Raw genomic sequence first — 25148 nt, forward strand, 5'->3', positions numbered from 1 at the left:
CTAGCTTTTGCACCCATTGCAGGTTGCATCATTCAGAAAAATGAGATCCCATAGTTCCTGATCAAGCAGATTGCAATGAATGTGAGATCTTGGTGGCAAATGATACTGATCGATGCCAACAGTCATTGCTGTGAAAATCTAAACTCAAATTTCCTTAACTTAATAAATAAAACCACGTAGTAATTTTGGAGTTATTTCAATTCAGAATATTAGAAATTTTTGTTTTTATTAATTGAAATAACTGCATATTTAATTAAAAATTTAACCTTTATTTTTAAGTATAAAAATTTTTTTTGATAACACTCAAGCAGAGAATTTCAGTCAATTTAAATATTCCGTCGAAAATTGTCACAATATTGTGATAGCAGTTATCCACAGGGATAATGGATCAGTTCCTGAAAAGGTGAGTAGTCTGAAAGGAAATAGTTTGGCCAAGTTAAACCTACCAACAGATCTAATACATTATTTCATTGATGTATTACCTCAGGCAATTTATTAAAAGCCTGAAATTTTAACAATGAAGAGAGTGACTTTGCAAAAACATGTACATAATTCCATGAGTGACAGTAGCATTTCTCTTTTATAAGGTGTGATGAAATTACAAAGTATGCCATTTTCCCTTTTTTTATGAAATGAATAATATTACTTTGGTTGAACAGTAATTCAGCTACAATACCTGATTGCTCCAATAACTATTAAATAATTTGATGTACATTGTACATAATACAAAAATTAATGAGTAGCAGATCCACTCAGCTTAGTTACTAATTGCTTTAAAATAATATAGTACAAAATATTTACACACTTCTCAACATGGAATGTCGAAAATTCACTAAACATCTCATCTCCTGTTACTTTTGCTGAGATTTTGAACTCCCTCCACCAGATGGTTGGTCCAGAAGTCACTCTTCAACAAACTTAAGTAAATGGATATTAGAAGTGGCCTGAGCTGGTAGAACTAATTTTTCCACACTGGCAGTGGTCAACACTTAAGGCCTTATTCTGTGGATTCTACTCTCTTCCCTCCTATGTCTGAATTCTGATATTGCTAGTCGCATGAGAAGCTATAAAAAAATAAAATCAGAATATTAAAAATCAAAAGGTTTAGTTATGTACAAAAAACAATATGAAAATTCATCAACAGCAAAATTCATATTTCTAGATATTTTATACACTAGATTCCAAAATTCTCCAATACAACAAAGATAAAAATACTCATTTACAAACCATTAATGCCAAAAGATCTGCAGTCATTAGCATGTAAAAAACATTATTCCATCCATATGATGATACTAGACCAGCTAATAGAGGACCCACAGCAGCACCTGCAATAATGATAATAAATTAAACTATTTCTTTGAAACACTAAAAAGAATGTCAAAAACATTTTTGATATTATTTATCACTTTCAATAAACACGCCAAATATCATCAAGGAATATTTAAAAAGTTAAAATTTAAACAAAAACAATGTCAATGTAGAGGGAACTAATACAACAATACATTGCATCGCTATTATTATTGATGAGTACAAATTTTTGGGAATATATTTTGATAAATACCTGAAATGGGACCTGCACATCATAAATCTAAGTAAAAAATTAAATTCTGTGTACTATCTTCTTTCAATTCTGAAACATACTGTTAGTATGGATGTTTTGAAAACGCTCTACTATGGTCTTTTTTATTCTCTTGTATCATACGGTATCATAATCTGGGGAAGTGGGTCATCAACTAAGTTAAATAAAATATTTATTATTCAAAAGAAATTGCTTAGGTCCATGTGCAATAAACCCTATAGAGCCCACTGCAGACCTCTCTTTCAAAGCCTTGGCATCTTAACTGCCCCTAGTGTTTTTATTTATAATTCGATAATTTTTGTAAAAAAGAACATGCATCTATTCCCATCAAATAATGGCACACACGCCTATGGGACTAGGACAAGAAATCATCTGTGTGTAGTGACTGCTAGCATGACAATGATGTCCAAGGGACCTCGTTCTCTGTGCATCCAAATATTCAACAGGCTTCCCATTAGTTTAAAAAATGAGAAATCACACTCTATTTTTAAAAATAAGTTATATATGTACTTAAATGAAAAATGTTTTTACAGTGTGAACGACTACTTCAATTCTGGGTAATTCTAATTTTATATTGTGTAAATCCTTAACTATATGTGTAGGTGTAATTTTATTTTCTTTTCTCTGGCTAGTAATCCAGTTACTGTACTTCTTGACGTACCCTATATGATTACATAATTGTATGATATTTTGTACCATACTATGTACTTGTCAATTGGGGAAATAAAATTATTATTATTATTAGTTTAAGTGAAAATCGGTTAAAATGAAACTTAGGGGACCAATCCAAACATTTGTTCGAAATGAAGTGAATGCTAAGCGTTCCACCATTTTCATTACCTTATGTAAAAATGGATGCATGTCACCTCATACCTTTACAAATATGAGTCAGAAATATAAAAGCAGAGTTATCATGACAGTGAGATCGCATAATTTATTCCCTTCGTGATTTCAACAATGAATAAATACATGAAAACATTTTATTACATAACTGATTCAAAGGTCACTTTTTCATTCTCAATCAACTTTTTAGCATGTAATGCTGTCTTTTGATATTTTTACCACAAGAATACAGCTTATTTTGCAATGCTTAAGACTTTTCCTGGGAAGCAACGAAAAAAGATGACTATCCTGATCTCACATCATGCGAAACATTCCCTCATTTGAAAGAGAAAATTACCTCTCCAAACACCCTGGATTAGAATTGAAATCAATTCCCAGCTTTAAAGCTAAAATGTCAACCTTTGCCAATGACATAGGAGCAATAAATTGGGGGCATTCTTGGCTCTTGTCTAATCAAATCAGATGACCAGCTCCGCACGCTAATGTTTCCACTTGTCTTACTCAGGAGTTCCTGGTCCGCTTCAAACCTGCTTGTCACAAACACATTCCCGGATTTTTCACAATATTTTTGTTTTTTTGTCAAGGTTGAATATGTTCTTCAAAACTGTTTGCCATATGAGTTTTGGATCGGTCACCAGTTTCAACTGCTTTGAACATAGGTGCTGAATTACCAGAATCCTTTTTAGCGGAATTGTAGTTTGAATGCATGTTCTATTAACACTTTTAATAAAAGATGCTTTTGTTTCATTAACTTACAAATTAGCAACTAAAACTGACCTTGTAAAAGAATGCACGAGTGCAGATTCTTTTAAAATCTAAACACCTCTCTTTGAAGTTTTGAATCAGTCGAGTGAGTAGGACAAAAGAAAAATAATGAGAGCGATAATTTGATGAACGTGAACCTCTATCAATTCAGTAGGAATCTGGGGAAAATCTACAGCAAATAATAACCAGATTCCTTTGACAGCCTTCTCTTTACTGAGACAACAGAAATTCCCAGAATTTTACAGCATAAGCCTTGATGGTCTCATGGGGGTGAGGGAGAAAGGACGCAAATGATTCCAAGAGGTCAGGGGTGCATAGAGTAGTGTTATAGCAGTGAAAATATGATATCCCAGATTAGTACTATAGTTTTATAAGATTCATTATTGGTAGTGATACTTCTGTACTGTTTAAACAGGTATGACATTATTGGTTACTATATCCTGTTACAGCAGCATATTTATTTATTTCTCAATGTTTATCAGAGCGAGATTGAAACCTTTTAGTCCCATCTTCCATCTAGCCCCTACATATTAAATTGCTGAAAATACTAAAACTAACACCCTAGCCCAAGGTTTAGGAGAATCCACCCAGGTGGGAATCGAACCCGTGATCTCTGGGTTGGCAGGCAAGGACGTTACCCTGCCGTCACTAGGGCATGTCAAGGATTACTATACGAGGGTCACCACAATAGTTTTGAGACAGACTGTCTTACGGTCCATTTCTGCCTTTTCAAGAAATTGTGTCGATAACATGATGATGATAACAGATGTCCTTCTGAGTAACCCATGCTAGTTGAAACTTTCTTGACTTATTGCTGTTTCAAAGAGGTCTCCCTTTGTTTCTGTTTATGCAGCATTCAGGTGTTGTGAGAATGGAGCTGGCAAGAGGGCACTTTTGTGCAATGATTCTTTATGGCTCTAAAAGTGGTTTAAAGGAATGTGAAAGCCTTGATCGTTTGCAACAGGCCTTCAGGGACCTTGCTCCTACTCCATTGAAAGACAAAGAGAGAAGCAAGCATCCAGCGACAGCAGTGACTGAAGAAAAATCACCACCCTGGAAAAACTGGTGCGCGAAAACAATCGTGTGACATTTAAGGAGATTGAAGCACCACCACTGATTACATTGCTGGTAGTTTCCAAAATCCTGCAGAAAAATTGTTGAGTCAGGATAGTTTCATCTTGATGGGTACCCTACACTATGACAAAGCACATCCGCGTTGAATAGTGCGAAGAAATTTAGCAAAGATTTGGCAAAGATGCATTTCTGACATAGTTACTGGTGACAAAAAAAAACATGGACTAATCGATTTGATCCTAAAAATAAGCATCAGGCAACAGTGAAGATTTTTGCCAACAAACACCCATCAACAAAAGAAGTGGTTGCAACAAAAGAAAATGGTTGCAACTTTCTTCCCCAAAAGCAATCATGTAGTAACTGTTCCCCTGAAAGAACAAATAACTATTACTGTTCTGTGGTACAAAACAGTACGTCTACCAAAAGTTTTTGGAAAGCTTCAAAAATGGTGGCAAAAGACAGGACTGCGGGGAATCGTCGTGTATCATGACAATGCATCTGTGCACACAGTCAACCTTCCAATTCAGTTTCTGGAGTCCATAGAAGTTAAACGAATGACTCACTCACCTAACAGTTCTGACCTAGCCACAGGTGACTATTTCCTGTTCACTACAGTCAAAAATCACATGCGTGGAAGGAGGTTCTCCAACCCTGAATAGGTTGTCAAAGACTACAAAAGTGAACTTTCATCACCCGAGGAAAATGAGTGGAAAAACAGCTTAGAGAAGTGGTTTACAAGAATGCAAAAATACAAAGAATGTCTTGGTGAGTATTTTGAGAAAAGATAGTTATCAAAATTATTTCAAGGTTTTTCCTCTTTGTGTACCTAAAAACTTTCGTTGCGACCCTTGTATCAGCACCAGCTATTTTTCAACATATCTTCTAGTGTCTACCGCAGATTAATTGATGTCAATCCAAATTGATATCTAAGTTTTTGTGTATTGGTGTCATTCCTGTTGGATTGACACTAACATCTGGGTCTAGTCCCTTCAAGAGAAATATAAGTTTGTTCAGAACAGTTAAAGCTGATCTGTAGCCATGATTTTCCTTCATGAATTTCCTTTCCTTTGCCGTCAGAAGAGTGCTAATACTGATCAGTAGAGTGCATTACCATTATCAGGGAATGCTGCATATGGTACAGGTACTATTAAGGGCAGGTCATCATGCATACCAAATATTCCATTGCTCATTAAAGTCAAAGACCCTTTGGTAACTTAAGCCATGATGGGTACTGCAAGATGTAGGGAATTTGGCCATTAAGAGCCAGTAATACCTGCACTACCAGTACTTAGAACATGAGAGATTTTAAAGTAAAGTAACAAGATTTGTTTATTAAATGATAATAGGAGGGCTTGTCTTTGCATTTCCGGTTCTCCACTTCGGTTGTCTTTTGGTGAGAACAGTTTTGCTGGCTATCCTACCTGTCTTCAGGTCAAAGGTATTTTTCAAAGCTTTCTTCTCTGCTTTATATCTGCTCTATGCTGATTTCTCGGCTGGTAGTCGTACTGTAATCTGATTGGATAGTCCTTTTCCATGCATTGTTTAACGGATATCCATTGTCCCTGTCGATATTTCGTGGTATTTTTAGAATTTCAAGAGCCTCACGGATTTGCTGGGGGAAATAGAGCTCATCCCTTGCTATTACTTCCACTCCCTAGAAATCGATGACATGTCCTGCCTCACCCTAAGCATGCTCAGCGATAGCAGATAAGTTAAATTGTTTCTTTTTGTTGCCCTGCAATGTTCTTTAATCCTTGTTGTGAGTGATCTGCAGTTTCCCCAATGTAAGATCTGCCGCAGGATCATGGCACTGTATATATGTCTTCTAATATTTCCATACGGATGTTGTCTTTTGGTCCATGCAAGAGGCTAATTATTTTGGTGTTGAACCTTGTCACCATTTTGTATTTGTTGAGGATCCTGGCTATCCTTTTGGAGGTCCCTGCGACACATGGAATGGTGACTCTTGCCCTTGGTTGTGATGCTTCTTCCTCTCCCCGTGATGGGTGGTCAGCTGACATAATTTCCTTTTCACTTTCGCGGTCCTTTTTAGTATCATGTCAGTCAAGTATCCATTCCTGCATAGTCCAATCGTCAGGTGCTTCACATTTGTCTCCAAGGAGTCAGTGTCGGATAAGGTGCATGCTCAGTGCATGAGAGTGGACATCAAAGTGGCCTTTTGAGATGGATGGTGATGCGAGTTGGTATTGAGGTACCTGCCCCTATGGGTGGACTTCCTGTAGACTGTCCCAAGTTCCTGTTGCTTTTCTTCTTTATGATGAGGTCAAGATGTGGTAATTGTCCTTTTTCCTTGCCAAGTGAAACTGTTGTCACCAAAAGGCAACCAACATTGATGGAGATCCCAGAAATGGGAAGACAAGCAATTCAATGCCGTGGAAACCTCCGCACAAAAATATTTAGTAATGAACATCATGTATACCAATTGAAACAAAATGCAAAGGTTACAATAATGTTGACTTTGATGGCAATGGCTTGAATTTCTAGTCAGGAGTTGAGAACATTGTATATGTCAGGTAAAATGTAGGTGATGCTAAATAAAAGAACTAATGTAAGATTCAGATTCATGTAAAGATTTGTGAGGCTGTCTCTCCTGGATTACTCTGAGATGACAAACAAATGGTAATTAAAAATACCAGGCAGTCCACTTTTACTCTAGAAACTTTGTATTTCCATTTGCACTATGAATTATTACTATTACTTATTGTCTGAAACATTTGTACATTTACTATTGCCTTCTCATGAAAGTTCCAGTGATGGAGAGAAAAAGTCTTTCAAAATATATCTTCTGGAGTGACAGAATTCCAAACAGGTTCTGCTGTCCTTAAGCCAGTACAGCATATTTTGAAATCAAACTTCATCATTTCAAAATTTGAACTCCTTACCAATTGATCCAGTGCCATCAATAATTGCTGTTACAGTGGCCAAAGCTCTGGCATTCCCTTCCAGGGAATGATGAGTTCCCAATTCTGCAGACACTGCCGTTGTAATTAGAGCATATGGTCCATTCACCAAAGCACCAACAATAACAAGTAGCATTATGTTTATAGCCAAGCTCGTTGAACCATAGGCTTGATACACAAAAAGCTGGAAAAAAGAAAGTGTACATAAGTTAACACATACTCTTGTGATTTTCTCTTGTTTTAACATCAGTATTAACAGAATGAAATACCATACTTCATCCAGATTTGCTTAGCCTCCTACCTTTAAGATATATCTCGCAATATAGCTTCTTAAGCGGCCAATAAATGAGATCAATATTGTGATATCACAAATGGAAAAACTCAAAATTAGTGTAATCACTTCCTTGTAAAAATGTTGAAGTGATGGAAGCCTGATAGAAGTAAAACTTACACCACATGTCTCATAGGGTAGATTGTGGGCAATGTCTTCACAAGATGAAGCATGGTCACTCCCAGAGGAAAACAAAATAATAGAAGGAATACAACACTCGAATTCTTTAAATGAAAATACATGCCATGACCAATTTATTTCTCTGTAGATGGGTCACTGTTGAAATAGTGAAATAAAGAGATTTCAACTTCTGAATATATCATGGAGAGTGTGAGGGGTGACATGACTCAATTCTCATCCATGTGAATATCGATGACATATGCCATACATCACTCTCTACTCCCATATTCTTCAGTTCTTCACAATTTCAAAGAAGGCATAGAATTTGGTGAATATTGAAAAGTTTTGAAAAATTGAGAAAATATGGAGTAAATGAGCAGCTATTGAATGCTATAATAGCAAAGTAAGAAAATAATACGACAAGTGTAAAGAGAAAGGGACCTCGAGTGACTTGTTTACATAAAACAGGGTGGAAAATAAGAGTGCATAATTGTCAAAATGGCTGTTAAATGCATTTTTATAAATTTTTGAAAGATGGACGCAAGGCTAGTGTAAGGATTAGTGCACATGGATGTTCTTCCATGTTCCAATGATGCACTTTTACTAGCCAAGAGCAGGTCTTTAGAAGCCTAGGACAGCACCAGTGAGGTAAAAGAAAGAATGAATACGAGGATAAATGGATCCACAGGGAAAGTAGTTGTGTCTGAGCAGGAGAATCGAAAGAACCTTGGCATGGAGTATAAAGGGTGAAATAAAATGAACAAGTTGTTGACTTTGCATATCTTGGTATAGAATGTTGGGGAAAGACTATAGGATAGATTATTATATTCAAATGCTGCCAGGAGGGTTGTTGATGGCATGAGGAATATGATTTGAAATGAATGTTAAATAAGGAAATAAAATAGCACTGTATAACAGTGTACTTATCCTCCCCACATTTTATTGGGGCGAAAATTGAGTGTGCCACAATAAGGGTAACTGTAAACTAAATGTGGTATCTATGTGATACCTGAATAGAGTTTTGGATAAAAAGGAGATAATGGGAGAGGAAGGGTTAGGGAAGGAGGTGGATTGGATGTAACTGCAGTAAGCAAGGATGAAAGAAGTATGTTGAACTGGTCTGGTCATGAAGAGAGAGTGGATAAAATTTTATGTTCTCACCAAAAAGATACATGTAAGAGGAGTAAAAAAAAATAATAATTAAGGAGGAAGGGGTGGATTGAGAAAGTAATGGGCAGTTGAAGTTGAACAGAATTTGAAGATTAGACAGACATATAATAGCCTTGAAATCAGAAAAGCATGAATGAAACCATATATTAATGAAAAATTATAAAGGAGAATCCCAGGCTGGGTATCAAGGGGAGAAATTTTTATGAAATCACATACAATCGAGCTTTTCTTGTGTTAACTGCCTCAAAAAAAGGGACATGCATGAAAATTATGCATGCATATTTATATCAAATTTCTTCTACACATCCTAATAAGATTTCAAAAAGACAGTGACATTTGCTATAAATACTTGTTAAATTGTGCCCATAATGTCAATTTACTGAGACTGTATCAAAATATATGTTTTACAGGAAATTCATTCATATAAAATTACAAAATTAAGTTCAAACAAGCATTGGAAAAATTAGATTTTACAGAAGAAAGATATGTAACTTCTCATATAAAGGTAAGAAACAATTACCAGAGGGATCAATAACAATGGGTTAGTGACATTTGATTGCTTATAATCTTTTCTATCAATTCAAAAACCAACCATCTTTAATCCTGGAAAGAAATTCTGATAAAACAAGGTCCACAGAGGATTTACTCAACCCTGATGAAGACCCCAGAAGAAAAGAGGCAAATCTAATAATGAGGCTATGGAAGCCCCAACAAAATCCAGTTTTCTGATCAATGAATCATCAATGTTTTGATCTTATCAACTCTTATTTTTCCAAAATTTAAGCAAACATTTCCCTAAGTTACTTTTTTCTCTGGAAAACTGTTTGGAAGAAGTTCTGAGGCACCATAGGTAAGAGTATAGGTAGGGACATGATTTCATAAGATGGATCCCTATACAATGATCATCAATGAAGAAGATTTTAGTTCAACATAAAAAATTCTACAACTTTTTCAATTTGATTGTACATAGTCACAACTAATGAGCACATAAAGGGAAATATCTTCAGTTCAATTAAAACATTACACACACCAGAGAGAAAAAGAATATGAAATACTCCTTACCCAGCCAGTCATAATGCTATCAATGATGAAACTATTAAATGTATATTCTAATTTTTTTTAAATTAATTAATTTTAAAATACTTTTCCCTTGGTAAATCTATGAGAGTGCTCCTTTTCCTGATGGGTTCCATTCAAGCTCTTTACCCTTTCCATCAAGTTCACCCTTTCACTGATGGTCAATGTTAAAAGCAACAGGATTACAACAAGCACTTGGGGCAATAAGAAAATTATTTAATTCTGTGAAGAGAATTGATATCTACTGATGTCATATGACTTTAACTCAATAAAAATTGAATAAACAATCCCAATTAGTAAAGAATATCTAAAAAAAATAGCCTAAAGAAAAGATTTTGAATCATCATAGCACTTAAACAAATGCTTTCTTTTCAAACCTAACACAAAAGTCACTTGGTTTCACTAAAATGAAACTGCCTTTTATTCCTAAAATATTGGGAAGAGATAAGAAAAGTTGATACATGTAATTGTCAATAAATTGTTGGCTTTGTTTCTGGCATCCTTGCACCGATTATGAAGGCCACTTGACTCACCATGGGAATGGCAGCTGCAAGCATCGCTGCACATGTGATTGCACTCATCCCAGAGTAATCACTCACAATGCCAGCAGCAATACCTCCAACAATGCCACCAACATCAAAAAGTGTGGATAAATCAGCACTAAGAGCAGCACCCATTGTAGCTGAAAGACGGAAAGTAAAAGTATCAATATCATACCCATTATAAAGAGAAAACAGCATTAATCATAAAAAAACTAAAACTTATAAAGATTAGTAAGGCAACTATTTTTGCTTGTATGAGAATACTGAAACCCATGGTTTTCTATGTAATGACACTAAACAACAATAGACTGCAGACAGGCTTACTACCCTTGGTCACTTTTTAATATGATCAATTAGCTTAACAATTTGGATAACTACATATCTTTTCTCATTCTCTTAAGCTGAATACCATTTAAATCTCTAAGCTGTTGTCATACTGCTTTTAATTACGTAATCAGAGAAGATGTGGAAATCTCATTGTAGCTGGTCATGTGTGTCCTGTTACATCCAGCCGAGCTTTATTGCCAGCAAACTTAACGCTGAAACTTTTTCATGCTATAATATCAATATTTCTCAAGAAACAAGTCAGTCTTTCCTTATGGAATAGTTATGCTCAGTATTTCCTGCATACAGGAAATATCTCTATTATTTGGTTTGATACTGGTACATATATTAGAGAATATTAATGGAAGTTTAGCAAGTTTGTAATGATTGAATATGAATTCAATTTGTAGACAACCAAAAAGAATCTAAACTATTAGTTTATTATTTATGATACACAATAGATGTTTTAAATAGAAAGTTGCCTAGAGAAATTTATTGGTGCTGATGCTTCAAAATTTTAGGAAAATGCAACTTGGCATTATCATTAAACAAATTGGTAGGGTGAATTGCCACTATCTAATTAGGGTGATGCTTCTTTGACCATTGATGATCTTGGCATCTTCTAAACAAGGTGACCAAAAATTACTGTTGCCATCTCACAAATGATAGTCTTGTTAATAGGGTTGCATTGTGATTGATTTTATTTGTCCATATGTGTAGCAACCTTTCAACAACATTGAGACTACTCAGCAGTTGGGTAGATATTCTTGTCACTCCCTTTGAAGCATCTATCTCCTTAATTTTGACCTGATGCTTGACGAGAGTACAAATCGTTCAAGATGATTAATTACAAGGCCGAGCTAAATCAGCCATGCTCACACCTCATTCTTGTTCTTCAATGATTTTCCTTTTCATATCTATTATTAATTATATTCCCTTATGGCTGCCTTCCTCCAGTTTTTTCTTCAGGACATTTTTAAACCTATGCACCAAATATTATTATGCTTTGCACAAAATAATCACAAATAATACGTCTGAACACAAGTTTGGAAAACTGTGGTACCACTAGTGATACCAATATGCTAGTAGAAGGAGTGCTAAACACAAACTGAATCAGCAAGCATACAATTCTTCCTGGTATCCACCTCTGCTCAACATTTATTTGGAGAAAAGTCCCCTGTTAAGAGTCTTTAAAAGAAATATTTTTGCTTGTTATGCAAATTACTTGCTAAGTGAGGTGACCATTAAGCAAGGTTCCACTGTATTTCCATTTTCAGCACCATAAAGCATTGAAGAGTCAAATTTCTACTTAAAAAGAAAAAGAATATGTTTATACTAAGCACCAAAATTTCAGAGACTAACAAAAGTAAACTACTGACAATGCTTTTATGTTGCAGGCAAAATGCAAGACAGACTAACCTTAACATACTATGGGAAGCTTGTGCAGGAAATGTTCCATTCATTCACATAGAAGATTTTGGACTGCTTATGCACTTTTTAACACTTTGGACTTCAAAATAGCTAGGCCCCAATAAAAGATAACTCTAACTCTTAATTTAAAGAACAAAGCATACAGCTGGACCTCAATTTTACAGTTATATTACTACCTGATGCTGTTGAGTTAACAATTAGCAGAAAATATTTACTAATTTCATAATACCTATAAATCAACATAAAACCAAAAAAGACTACAATAAACAAAATAGCATCTATCTAGGCAGGAAAGAATATAGTGAGATAACCCAGAGCCATCTCAGTAGATTTAGACCAACTCCTTTCCTCTTAGCGATAAAAAATCACAACTTCAAGTAAACTTTAAAATTCTAAAAGCATTTATTTTTCAATTGGGAAATCAGGCAATTTTTGCATTTGATTCTCTTTTAGAAATTTAAGATTTTATCAGGTATACTTACTTGATGATGCTATGAAAATTGGAAGCCAATACAGAAAGGTATAGCTGACAAGTTTGGAAAAAAATAGACTGAGAGAAAACTCAATCACACCCTGAAAAATTAAAAAAAATCATTACTTCACATGCTTTCAAACCAGATGACTTCAATGATTACATCAACCTTTACCACTTTTTGATTTTTAAATAAGAATTTTAAAAAATGCCTTGGGGAAAAACTTAGGGAAAATTGTCACACATTTGTAACACAAAACAGGGTAGAGTAACAATATACGAGTAGGCAGATATACAAAAGAGTATGCCAGAAAGGCAAACATTTTGTTTGAAAGCCCATGGTTCGGAGCCAAAATCGTAATTATATGGCATAAAAAAGCAATGACTGATTTACAGTAACTTAGTAAGGTGTAAGCTTTATCCTTGAATGTCAAACGCTTGAATTTTTAGAATTGTTTCTTTTGTTTATAATTTCCTTTAAATCATTCCAAAAGCTAGGAAAAGGATGTTTCACTTAGAACCAAAAATTAAATAAAATATAGAAAAGCTATATCAGACCATGGCTCTCCAAACTCTTCCTTCTCCAACTTAAATCAATTGGCAATTATCACCAGAATTCTTAAACTCAGGAAAACATAATTCTTTGATCTTTCACGTGTCATACTGTTTTGCTTTTATATAATATATATATAATCATAAGTGTTTAGAAATAAAATTTAGACCTATGTTTTGTACCATTTGCAGATACCGTTGCAGCTATTTCCTAGTGATGCCATTTATGAATGACAATTACTGTAGAACTTGCATAAGATTTCTAATTATTCTAAGTAATTACATCACAATACTTGTGACTTACAGGAATCTGAAGAGCACCTACAAAGCCAATAGCTTTTGATGGGAGGTCACTATTAAGACCAAGTATAGGGGCACCATCTTGATGCACATTTATCAAATCCTGAAAAATAATTAAACATCACTCAATAATTACAAGGGCTTAAAATTAAACTATCTCAAAAGGTATATTGTTGCTTTTATTTGGTAAAGCTAAACTAAACAATATAGTAACTGGCAGATTGATGCTATGTATTCCTTAATTGTTTCTAAATTTTCTGATGCAAGCATTACAACTATGTATATACATATTGTTTCAGGTATGGAAAACTGAATGCAATTGCATAAAAGTATATAATCATCAACTTGAGTAGCTCTACTATAAATACATTTTCGATAAATAATCATACTATAGTTATGGATATATTGCTTCAGTTACTCCTACGACAAATAGTTCCAACACAATATTTGTAGGCTTAGCTCAAGAGAAATTATTTCACCCAGCAAAGATATGAATGCTCAAGGGTACACTTTTAATATCGATACATGAAATTAATGTCAAAAATTAAATTAACGAAAGAAGTACCGTCACAGTCAATGTGCTTCTAAAGTCAGAGTGCATCATTCTCATGTCACATAAATCTATGCACACACATTCACATCAATGTTAATGTCATTTGTCTTCACTCTCAATTCATATCATAACAAAAAAACTATTTTGGCAAGCAATCAGAGTGTAAAAAACAAAGGTATCAATAGAGAAACAAGAATTACATCAACCAACAATAAGATACAATCTGAAAACTTTTCACCAAAGCAAAAGCACTCACAGATACACTCAAGCAAGATACACCTCACTTTTACATACATAACTTACTTCTTCCTCATTCTGATATATAACTTCTCTTAAAGGAATACTAGTTTCTTTCCTTAAAGAAGCCTTAAAAACAATATATAAATAACAAAATTAGTTAAAATGAAATTTCATGCATAAGGATAAGGCAAGGGTTTCCATTAATTTAGTATATATTAGTGGATAAAACTTAAAAACAGAAACCTGCAAAAAAAATTTAGTCAGTAAGCAGGATTATGGGATAGAAAAATGTATCAAAGGGATTAAAGAATTGAAAATGAATCATTATTTTTTTCAATAAAAAAATATTAGCAATAAAACAACACTGCCGGTAGTATGCCAGTTTCTCACTAGACTCACTGTTCTGTGGCAGCTAAAAAATGCTACAATAAAGAAAGATTATTTTTATTCCGCTCTCACCTCTTTCTCAAGAAGTAACTCTGAATCTGTTTCAGAGCTCATCTCATCATTACTTATTTCCAAAACTCCCGTTCGCAGGCTCTGGTAACCATCTCTTCTAGTGACAATCTATAAAGAAAATGTTTAAATGAATGAAAATATGGATATGGTCGGTCTTGTAGATGCTTGAAAGTTGATTTGATTGACATTATGAATAAAAACAATCATTCCACAGCACCACAAATATTAGCATAATTCCCATCCAAAAAGTACAAACATCCCATCTCCATCCCAGAAAGAGAGAGATACTAAAAGAAGTTCTACTAAACAGAGTGCATATACTTCATTGGTGGATGCCAAATAGTTATACCAAACCGAAGTAATTACCACACAAGCGCTTGCTTTACCTCGAAGTTCACTAAGTTCTAATTTATATTTTCATGTTACTTACCCGAGTTTGAGATGGAACATTTGGAGATTCAATGCCCACATGAATTGGATTGGTGACCAGGAACAAAAATAATAGCAGACCTAAACCACCCATTATTAATGATGGAACATAAAATGACAAGCCCCAATCACTCTCCACATAAGCAGCGGCTATTAAGGAGCCAAGGATATTTCCCATGGATGTATGTGAATTCCAAACACCCATTATCAGACCTGTAAAGATTTTATAACATATTAAAAACTTGTGAAAAGCATTGAAAAATTATTATATGAACTTACAATAAACTTTGACATTAATCTAAGAGAGTATACATTACAGATGAAGCTTTATCACTTCATAGCTGATTCATCATTTTAAGTTTCACATAATTACACAAATTTTACATCTATTTAGGGAATTAGTTGACTACAGCACAACAGTCTTTTGGTATGGAGAAGCTAACTCTTAATGCAAAGTCTCCTTCCATATTAAAAATGTTTCAGAAAGCAACGAGGAGAAGGTATTTTCTGAAAAGAAAAATTTCTTGACTTCATTCAATTATACGCTGGTACAGTAAAACCTAAAAAAATTCAGCACCTCTCTTCTTTTGCAGCACAATATCACACTTCTGGAAAATCCAGTTTTCTCCCTTGAAACTCAAAATGAAGTAGTTTTGGCATGAACTTGGTCTGGTGCAAAGGCTCCATCAGATTTCATACCATAAAAGATTATGTTTTTCAAACCCCACTTCTGAGGTATATTCTTTCATTCTACTCCAACTAAATCTTCTTACAGTACGGCCTATATACAGAGCCCCAAACATTTCACAGGCCAAGTCTTTTGTGTTGTTGAACAATTTTGACCGCAGCATGAGAAATTCCAAGAAACTAAGGGAGATGCCCGACAGTAACTTTTAATGGAGTCATTTGCTAAGTGTGCATTACAATGCAACAATATCAGAGTCCTGGTCAAGGGGAGTGATTTTTACCCTAACATTATAGAAGCATAGTGGGACTACAAAATGTTATCTCAAACTTCTTTCAGAGGAAGATGTTAGCTATTTTAAAATAAATGTTCCCCAAAAACAGTCGTCTAAGCCATTGGGATTAGTCTGTAAGAGAAGTGGAATGAAATGAAGTTATGCTTAAAATAGCTTTCTTTGTTATATTTTTACATAGCAACCTATCCATCAGTGAGGAGTTACAACCATGGGTTATCGCAATGAATCTTACTGTTTCAAGTTCTTAAAAATATTCACTTTTGGAAAGAGGAATTGATGGATGTCTATTTAAAAAAATAATGAAAGGCAGCTGACTATTGAAAAGTCACATGCATTGAATTCACTCGGAAAACTTGATATATGCCAAATGGTTTTATGAAAATCTCAGTCTGGTGTTTATTCTTTCCTTGTAATGGCTAGGTCCTAAATACTGATGGTACCCCCGTCATACCATGGTAAAATCAATATTTTCAGGTCAAACATTAACGAATGTCAGGCAAGTGTTCAATTGTCAGTCACTCCCAGTCCAAAAACATAATATGTCGCATACATATCTGCATAAAATCATACTCTAAGGACAATATTATGACTATTTGACTAGTATCTATGTTTACAAGTTAACAGATACAAGCCAACTAACTCAAATTAAAGAAAACATATTTTGACTATTTACTAAAATGTTGAATGCAAAACTATGGGATATCACATTTTAGCTTAACCCTTTGAGGGCCAAGCATAATTGCTTAATTTGATGTGAAAATTGCCAGGCTATTTTGAAGAGAAATGCAGAATTGATAAAAAAAGCTTGTAAAAACATTTATTATTTATAAAAATGTTCCATGAGTTTATTAAACTTGTATAGTGAGGTAAATAAAGGAGAATAAGGGAACAAGAATAAGAATTATTTAATTAGTATTTACCTTCATAGCCATCAACCTATCTCATCACACCAAATTCCATGATTACTTTTAGCTCTTTTATAAATATTTGTAAACTATAAAAATTCAAGAATAGGTACAGTAAGAAAGAGCATTAACTTTTCTTAATTTAAGGCCATGATCTTCTTTAAAGTGGTAAAAAAAATCCAAAATTAACAAAAATAGATCAATAGTTCATTTTACTTGAAACATTTTACATAAAAAGTGTATATTATGATTTGTACAGCATTAAGGCACTTCACTTTTTGTGCATCATATGTCTTTCCCTGATTATAAGTACAACTGCTGCTCACTCTTATCTACACAATATAGTTACTTAGTTCTCATTGCTATAGTGATTTAATCTATTTTGCCCCTGAATGCCAACCTATACATTTTTAACACACGGCCAATGAATTTCAAAAACTCAAAAGAATATGGAAATTGCTGCAAAATAATGCCAATCTGGAGTAAAACATACTCTTTACAAATATATTTTACCAGGTTAACACAAATGATCAAATTGTCCAAAATGTTTTTAAACCTGTTTTCATGATTTGCTATTAAAAACTGATGATCTTTGCCAAGTATGATTCTCCAAAACACATTATAATTAAATATCCAAGTTTATTTTGTGAATAGTATAGTGGAATATCATTCATATATATGAATCAAGCAACAATGCTCAAAACAATTATAATTTAAAAAGGGATTAGAAATCATCCTGAGTTTTCACATAAGATTTGAACAAAAAAACAACCTCTTTCAACCATCTTAACATTATTGTTTACTAACTTATTGCATCAGCAATTGCATTGAAAAGGAAAATGAAGAAAACAAAATCACTTTGAATTTAAATAAAGGACACTTCCAACAATTACTTAAAATATTTATTGGGGAAATCTAATTAACTGTATTACATAACACCTCCTAAGGTTCTATCTCCATTTCTTGCCATCTATTTTTCAATACCTTCATTACTCACCAAATTGATATGGTTTTTCTTATGCTATCCAATGACAGCATTTTTCAACTATATTTCCAAATATTTATCTCTACAATTGAACTCACATTGACATGATAACATTATGTGGTATCAATAATGAAATATGATAGCATTAGCAATAATATGGCACCTATTACAAAACTAGTTTTTATTCTCCTTTGACAGGTACATAAATTTTCTTATCACTGATATTCCTTCACCTTGATTAATACCTAATCTACACAATATTATGACTCGTCTGTTGAATCGTTACTGCCATCTAAATATAATAAACTAACATGAGTCTCGACATCAATGATAAATACCACTGTAATCAGTGATATATGAACTTAATTTTCCTTAAGATTATGCTTAACTTGTAACCATACATTCATCTTCAATTAAAACCCGTACAATCAAAAAATGTACAAAATAATAAACCTGTACTACATACCTAACTTAGTCATTAGTCAACCCTCCTAAGAATTACTACACCTTTCCTAACCTTTCTCCCATGCTCTCTACCACCCTACACCCCTCCCCTTTCCAAATCTCCCTATCATCTCCCCAACCCCAGTTTATCCTATGCATACATGGAATTGAGTTGAAAAAGTTTTATTTTGGGCCTAGACATTAAAACACATGATATGCAATATATTCTGTGGAAACTGGAAAATTTTTTTATGAATATATATACCCAAAAACTAGAGTTGATCATAATTAATAATAGGGCATCTTGGTGGATATCCTCCATGATGCTGAAGGAAGAAACCTTTGCTCTTACAAAAAATTTAGTGTTTGAAATGTCAAAGTTTTCTTCCCTTGGCACAGCTCAGTATGTTTTAATGTAATTATAATAGGAATAAATTAACTCACCTCTCTTTCCCTTTCCAAACCAATTCCCCATACATGTGACAACTCCAGGCCAACCAGTGGTTTGCACAATGCCCCCTAATATCTGAAAATATAGAAATAATAGCAGAATATTAGGATATTTCAAAATGGACCAATGAAAACTTATTTCCATTTAGTTCATATAAACTTGAATTCTCTGTCATCCAGATCTATTAATGTGCAGCATCTACTAGCTTACAGGATCACCCTTGGTCGGGATCTCACATTGACAGGAATTATTTTTGGAATAAACTTTGTTTACATTCGACAGGCTAGGAGACAACTGCATTGAATACCCATTCATTTACGGGGTCAAAATGTTAACTTCTCTCAAAAAATGATTCATAAAGTGGTAAACATTAAAAGTTGATGTATTGACATTCTATCAAAAAAATACATATACTTGTTGTGAGTGGGTGCCAATAAAATGGTAGCATCAAATTGCAACTAAAGTTTTGATCAAAACATATGCAATGTGATTTCTTTTGACAGCTCAAGACATGGAAATCTAAAAAGAGTAAGAAAGCATACAAACAAATAAAAGGGAATTCTTTGTACCACCATTTCCTAATACAAAACGTTTATAGCCTAAAATTTTGGCAGAATTCTTATCATATCACCTCATTTCTATTATTAGTAATTATCAAGGACACTCCAATACAATGATTAATTTCAGTGAAACTAATACTTCTTGTACCATGGTTTGCTCAGAAATATCAATAAAATTTACTAATAAACTGTGATACGTTCTAATTTGTAGGTAACATAATGTGTAAGGGATTAAGACAAATTTCCAGCAATACATAGATAAAAATATATAAATGCATATGGATAACTTTGACTTTCTGGGGAAATGTTTCCAATGGATTGATAATGGCTAAGAACCAAATTCTAAGCATGCTAGTCTTCATTAAAATAACACCTTTTGTGTCCTGATTAGTCAGCTACAGTCACTATACATAATTTCTAGAGAGTGCCCACATGCAAGGGGACTAACAAGGCAGGCCCTTCAGCAAAAGCGGTAAAATGTTGCTGAAAATATGACAAAAATAACCAATGCAGATAGCCATAATCATTATTTGATTGATGCAGATCATTCCTTTAATTTTTAATAAAAGGGATGTTCCCAATTCCATTCATAAATATTAGTATATATTCCTGAACATGAGATCTTGTTACTCTGATATATTAATTCTGGTGAAGTGTCTATTTTTTACAATCACTATATGCTGTGAAATTCTGTTGACATGTCATCATTATTACCTTCTACAAATTAATTCATGCCAAAAGATTGGGTGACAGAGAATGTCTACTTCCCCAGTTGCATTGTGGGCTCTGGGAGTACCTGCTACTGCCTGTAAAAGCCTCTCATTTGCTCATTATTTTGCCTAAACTTTTAGCTACTAAGTCATTGTGCCCACAATTTAACAATATATTTGGTTGAATGTCTTCTATTATGTCATTTGGAATATAGCTAAAATGCATTCAAATTTTAAGGCAAGCAAGAGTTTCCCATTCCAAAAATACACATGATTGCATTCTCAAAAATAAACAGTATTTTAATATTATTTGGCACCCTGCCTTACGGTGAAAAATGACTGCTGAAGATGGAAAGCTGACATCTCTTGAATATAATAGCTTCTTTCATAGTGTATTTACAGAGTTGGAGGGAATCAAGTAGATGCAGTGATTATTAGTATACTGGGCTTCCCACCCTGAGGATTCAAGTCTTAATCCTGGTGGTGGCAGGATTTTTCTGAGGTACCCCAATCCCTCCTTGGAGTGCCATGAGGAGAAAACAAAGATGAGTGAACCATCTGTTTGATGGGATGTTAACTTGGGTACACTAGGTACCTTTTGTTAAAGAGTTAACTAATGCCTATGATGTGTTGCTCTCTACCATTGCCCCTCTCCCTAAAAATTCTACCTCTACCAAACAACCCACCCAAACCGTAATGGTGCAAATTACCACGATTTCATCCTCCTTTAAATACTACTATTGGGTTGAAATAAGTCACTGAGATCTCGATTGTCACATTGTTAGCAAAACAATTATTTAATTTGATTTATTTGGGAAAATAAAGGTTTTAATTCCCTCCATGCTTATAATACAGCATTATGATTTAAATGTTAACGTGAAGTCAAAATGACAAAATGAAAAACAATAAGGAAACAATCAAGAGCTTGTATTAGAGTGCCTTGCTACCTTGGAACACAATCTCTGGTTTTCCATGGCGCATCAAAACTACACCAATTTAAAGCGAGTCATTTTTTGGAAATAAATAACTGAAGTACCCAGGTGTTGCAGTTCACTAACAAGTAGCTTCAATAAAACATACTATTTTAAGGACTCACTGGTGACATCCAGAATGATCTTTAAACAATTCTTAACAGGTGAAATAAACAATTACAAAACCCATTCAGCGGCAATAATATTTCATGAAGTCAGGACTACCAGCATGAAAACTAAGTTATCTACAGTTTTTTCGAGAAACATTGAATATGTGTCAGCCAAAGAAAGATTTTTGCACTTCCAGTACATCAACTCAGACTAGAGGGCTAATTCCCAAAGAATACCCTTTGCTCAATCACTGCTATGTTCATAGATTGAACGTGATCCTTTCACTTCCCACTTGCTTATAAAAATCAGTAGTGTGGGATAGACAATTGATTTTACCAAAGCTATATAATTTAAAAATTCCTCCAGCAGAAATGAGGAATTTTGTCCAGGTGGTAGACCATGCACCAAGTTGAAGAGTTCATACTCTAACTTCATGAATTATTATGATGCTAGTTCAAAATGATTAATACTATTTTCCAGAATGACATAATATATAACTTGCCTGTATTATAATGAAATACCACAAACTGTGAATTCCATATGAGTGAGCAATGCCAAAAAGGTAAATGAAAACACCAGAGAAGATCATTCCTAGAGAGAGAAAATAGCGGAGGTTCACCCTCTCAGCAACAAATCCACTGTAAACACAAAATGATACCTCATTATGATAAAAAACAAGCAGTGGACGATTAAATTATGGTAGTGTTTACAATAATAATTCACTTCTAGTTAAGAGAGCTTTTACCAGTCTGAAGATGGGGATTTTTAAAAGAATATTTTAAAGATATTAGGCACACCAAATTCTCTTCACATTGAATTTGGGTGACAAATAATGAATAAAAATGTACGTCAGAAGGTAAGTACAGTTGAGATCAACCAGTGAACATAGTGATAGTAAGTAGACTTCCTTACCTGAAAAACATAGCAGCACCATAAGAAAACAAAAACGAAGAGTCTAATGTCCCAAGTAAGGCCGGTGCATCATTTCCATCTGAAATGTTAGGATAACAAATTTTATACAAGCCTGGTACTCAATATATCACTGGTTACATAGAATGCTAAGATTCCTACCGAACGGTGCCCAGCTACACCAGTTGCTGTTGTTAACGCCAATCGGTGGTATCATTGATGAACAATTTTGATGGAGTACATTCTTAACCACACTTATTGGCTTTCTTGACAAGTGGTATCCCATGTAGGAGAGGTAAGTCAATACGAAAACGCTGCCACGAAACCTATAAGTTACAAAATGAGAAAATTATTGCCAGCTCAATAGAAGACAGTAGTCCAACCAAATGGAAATCGCTCGTTAGCTTGAAATATTATTTACTTACCAACATACTTTGTTGATTCGACACAACTTTTCCCCCAAAATTCTAATGAGAGACAATCCTGGAGGCGCATCCATTGCGATTATTAAATTTATACAGATACCTACGCATTCAAAGACGTCACAAACTATTCTCTAAAATTTCACAGCTCTTAAACCGTTTGATCGATTGATTGAAAAAATCGGATACATAAGGCTGAACACGATTTTAAATCTCTCTTAAATTTATCACTCCCGAGAACGTGTAAGTTGTAGGGACCGAAGGTATTACAATAAAAAATACCTAACTACCGTCTTGATTCCATCGATGGCCACAGTTGATTTTACGTGATAAATTTCCAGAGTCAACTTTTATATTGTTGGACATCAGAGGTGGTTATCTTACTTTATGAAATGCATTGCAAAAAAATACTTCCCACCCCCATACAACCCATGGCCTTACTTGATTCCACGGACGATTCGTCCAGTGTCATTCCGTAACACTCGTGTTACGGAGGAACAGAAAACAATCACGTGACCAGGACAAAAAATATTTTATGAAATGTTTTTATATTTGCAATTTTAATCAGATATAATTTATCCAGAATATTAAATTAGGAGTTATTTTAATAATAAAATGGAGATTTTCCTGGTAAAATCTGCGTTTTCACCGATTTCCACATTCGCACACATTGTTAAAATGAGCATCGGAGCGCGTGCCGTGCGTACGGAACCCCGGCCTATTTAAATAAGTTATCTGGAAAGACTAATTTATACACGCTTTGAATATACAGTATACCCTTATATCGAACTCTTTGAAAATACATTTAAATTATATTTAATAAATCATGCAGGAATTTTGGTCTAAAATAGATTTAATGGCTCCATAAATATACATTTTATACGATATAAAAACACAACCCTGTTATCTACAAAATAATTTTCATAAATCTTCGGTGCATTAATTATTTTACTGAAGAAATGTCAGATTGACATACTCTCGCTCTTACCCAGCTTTTAAATTATGATTCTTAGTTTAATACTATTTGTTGCTCATTCCTCCTCTTCTAATCACTTAAATTATGATCACCAAAAAATTGAAAATCTCAATAGCGGAATATATTCTAATTCAAGGAGGATAAGGCTGATAACTAATTTAGCCGAGAATACACTACAATTACCACATTCTAGTATTTTATGGCGGATTCCTTCCACAAACGCAGGTAATTACAATATTGCTATAGATAATAATGAATCATCGAAAATCCTGCGTTTCCCATTTGAATGGATACTTTCATAAAGTAATGTATATAATCAACGGTGAAATTGATTTAATTAGTAAATTGAATAAGTTTTCGCCTTTCCCATGCCGATGACCTATGGTTTTCGTGAATACATTGGCCAACATTTACTTCTTCTGTTGAATGAGGCGATAAATTGTGTTCACCGGAGTCTGTCTATAGTAGCATAATTCATCTCCATCCACTCGACAAAAATCCTACTTTCTCATAATATAACTGCTCTTATTAATAACGCAAATGCCAAAGTAAGCTATCATCCTCAATGTTATCGCCCTTTTACCAAAAAAAGAGGAATGTAGTGAAGTTCACAACTCTCGGGAAAATGAATAGGAAATTGAAATTTTGTAAGAAAAATTAAGCATTTTCACTTGAAACTTTCGTTAGACATTTCCTTAGATTCTGATCAAGATATTTAATAAAATTTATCGAAAATGCCTCTTGAGTAAGTGTAGAAATAAATTGGGTAAACAAGCATAAGGCGCATGAGTTTCAAAACTGTCCTTGGGTGTTGTTATCACGTGGCAGAGCGTCAGATACTTTCCGTCTGGGCCATTTCGGTCGGATATTATCGCGATGTGTACACATGAGGGAGTGAATGACTAAAGTGACTGCAATAGCACGCGATCCACAAAATTGTACGTTATGATACCGGCATGGCCGGGTTTAAGATCAAATAACTCTGATAAATGAAGATAATGAGTGGCATGGAGTGACTTTTTTGCAAACAGAACGCACTCTTACACAAGGTTGTGCAACCCAAACCATGCACTAGGCGACAAGGTAGTGCCAGCGCCAGGGCGTAGGTAACCAACATTTCATCTTTTCGTCGGTGCTGCAGTCTTCATGCTCATTCGCGTCTCACCTCTCTCCTCCTCTTAATCCTCCACGAAATGAAATCCAAGCAACTTACCTGGTCCTGAAAGACGGAACTCCAGCTGCATTATCAAATACAAAGCATTTAGCCCTTCAGTTGATTCTATTCTAATAGTTTTCTGACTTATCAAGCAATTGTGAAAAGGATACCCACAGTATCACCTACGTCTGTGTTTTATAGGCATGGCGTTCCACAAGAGGAATCGAAGATGACAGAAAGGAGATTGAATCTAATGAGACAAGAATGAGAAAGTGGCGACCTGGCAGATTACCCTCGATCAAGGGAGGGTGACGAAGATGGGAGTAAATATGTCCCGCGCACTATGCAACGCCAAGCATCGGAAATACTAATAGACTAGGGGAGAC

At 34.3% G+C, this 25148-nt stretch overlaps 1 protein-coding gene across 2 annotated transcripts; it reads right to left on the minus strand.

The window, feature by feature from the left end:
• Nucleotides 1-254: 254 nt before the first annotated feature.
• On the minus strand, nucleotides 255-23136 carry MFS16 (major facilitator superfamily transporter 16). Of its 2 annotated transcripts, XM_071585832.1 has the most exons (14): nucleotides 22634-23136; nucleotides 22371-22534; nucleotides 22212-22290; nucleotides 21802-21937; nucleotides 18941-19022; nucleotides 15184-15395; nucleotides 14754-14861; nucleotides 14358-14420; nucleotides 13506-13604; nucleotides 12660-12750; nucleotides 10414-10562; nucleotides 7165-7366; nucleotides 1228-1325; nucleotides 255-1064 (listed from the first exon to the last, which is right to left on the minus strand). In XM_071585832.1, exons 1-14 carry the CDS (start codon nucleotides 22705-22707, stop codon nucleotides 990-992), a joined length of 1632 nt encoding a protein of 543 aa, XP_071441933.1. In that variant the 5' UTR covers nucleotides 22708-23136; the 3' UTR covers nucleotides 255-989. The 2 variants fall into 2 exon arrangements, with proteins under 2 accessions (XP_071441933.1, XP_071441934.1); XM_071585833.1 differs by lacking the exon at nucleotides 14358-14420.
• Nucleotides 23137-25148: the final 2012 nt, after the last annotated feature.

The sequence above is a fragment of the Hetaerina americana genome, unplaced genomic scaffold, assembly GCF_022747635.1.
Source record: "Hetaerina americana unplaced genomic scaffold, ioHetAmer1.1.p SCAF_2, whole genome shotgun sequence".
Taxonomy (NCBI): Eukaryota; Metazoa; Arthropoda; class Insecta; order Odonata; family Calopterygidae; genus Hetaerina; species Hetaerina americana.

Coding starts and splice junctions, on each gene's coding strand:
- MFS16 (XM_071585832.1), bottom strand. CDS start 22,707: ATGGATGCGCCTCCAGGATTGTCTCTCATTAGAATTTTGGGGGAAAAG. Junction 14,862..15,183: donor ATGTTCCATCTCAAACTCGG/GTAAGTAACATG, acceptor TTTTCTTTATAG/ATTGTCACTAGAAGAGATGG. Junction 13,605..14,357: donor TATATCAGAATGAGGAAGAA/GTAAGTTATGTA, acceptor ATTATTTTTCAG/GATTTGATAAATGTGCATCA.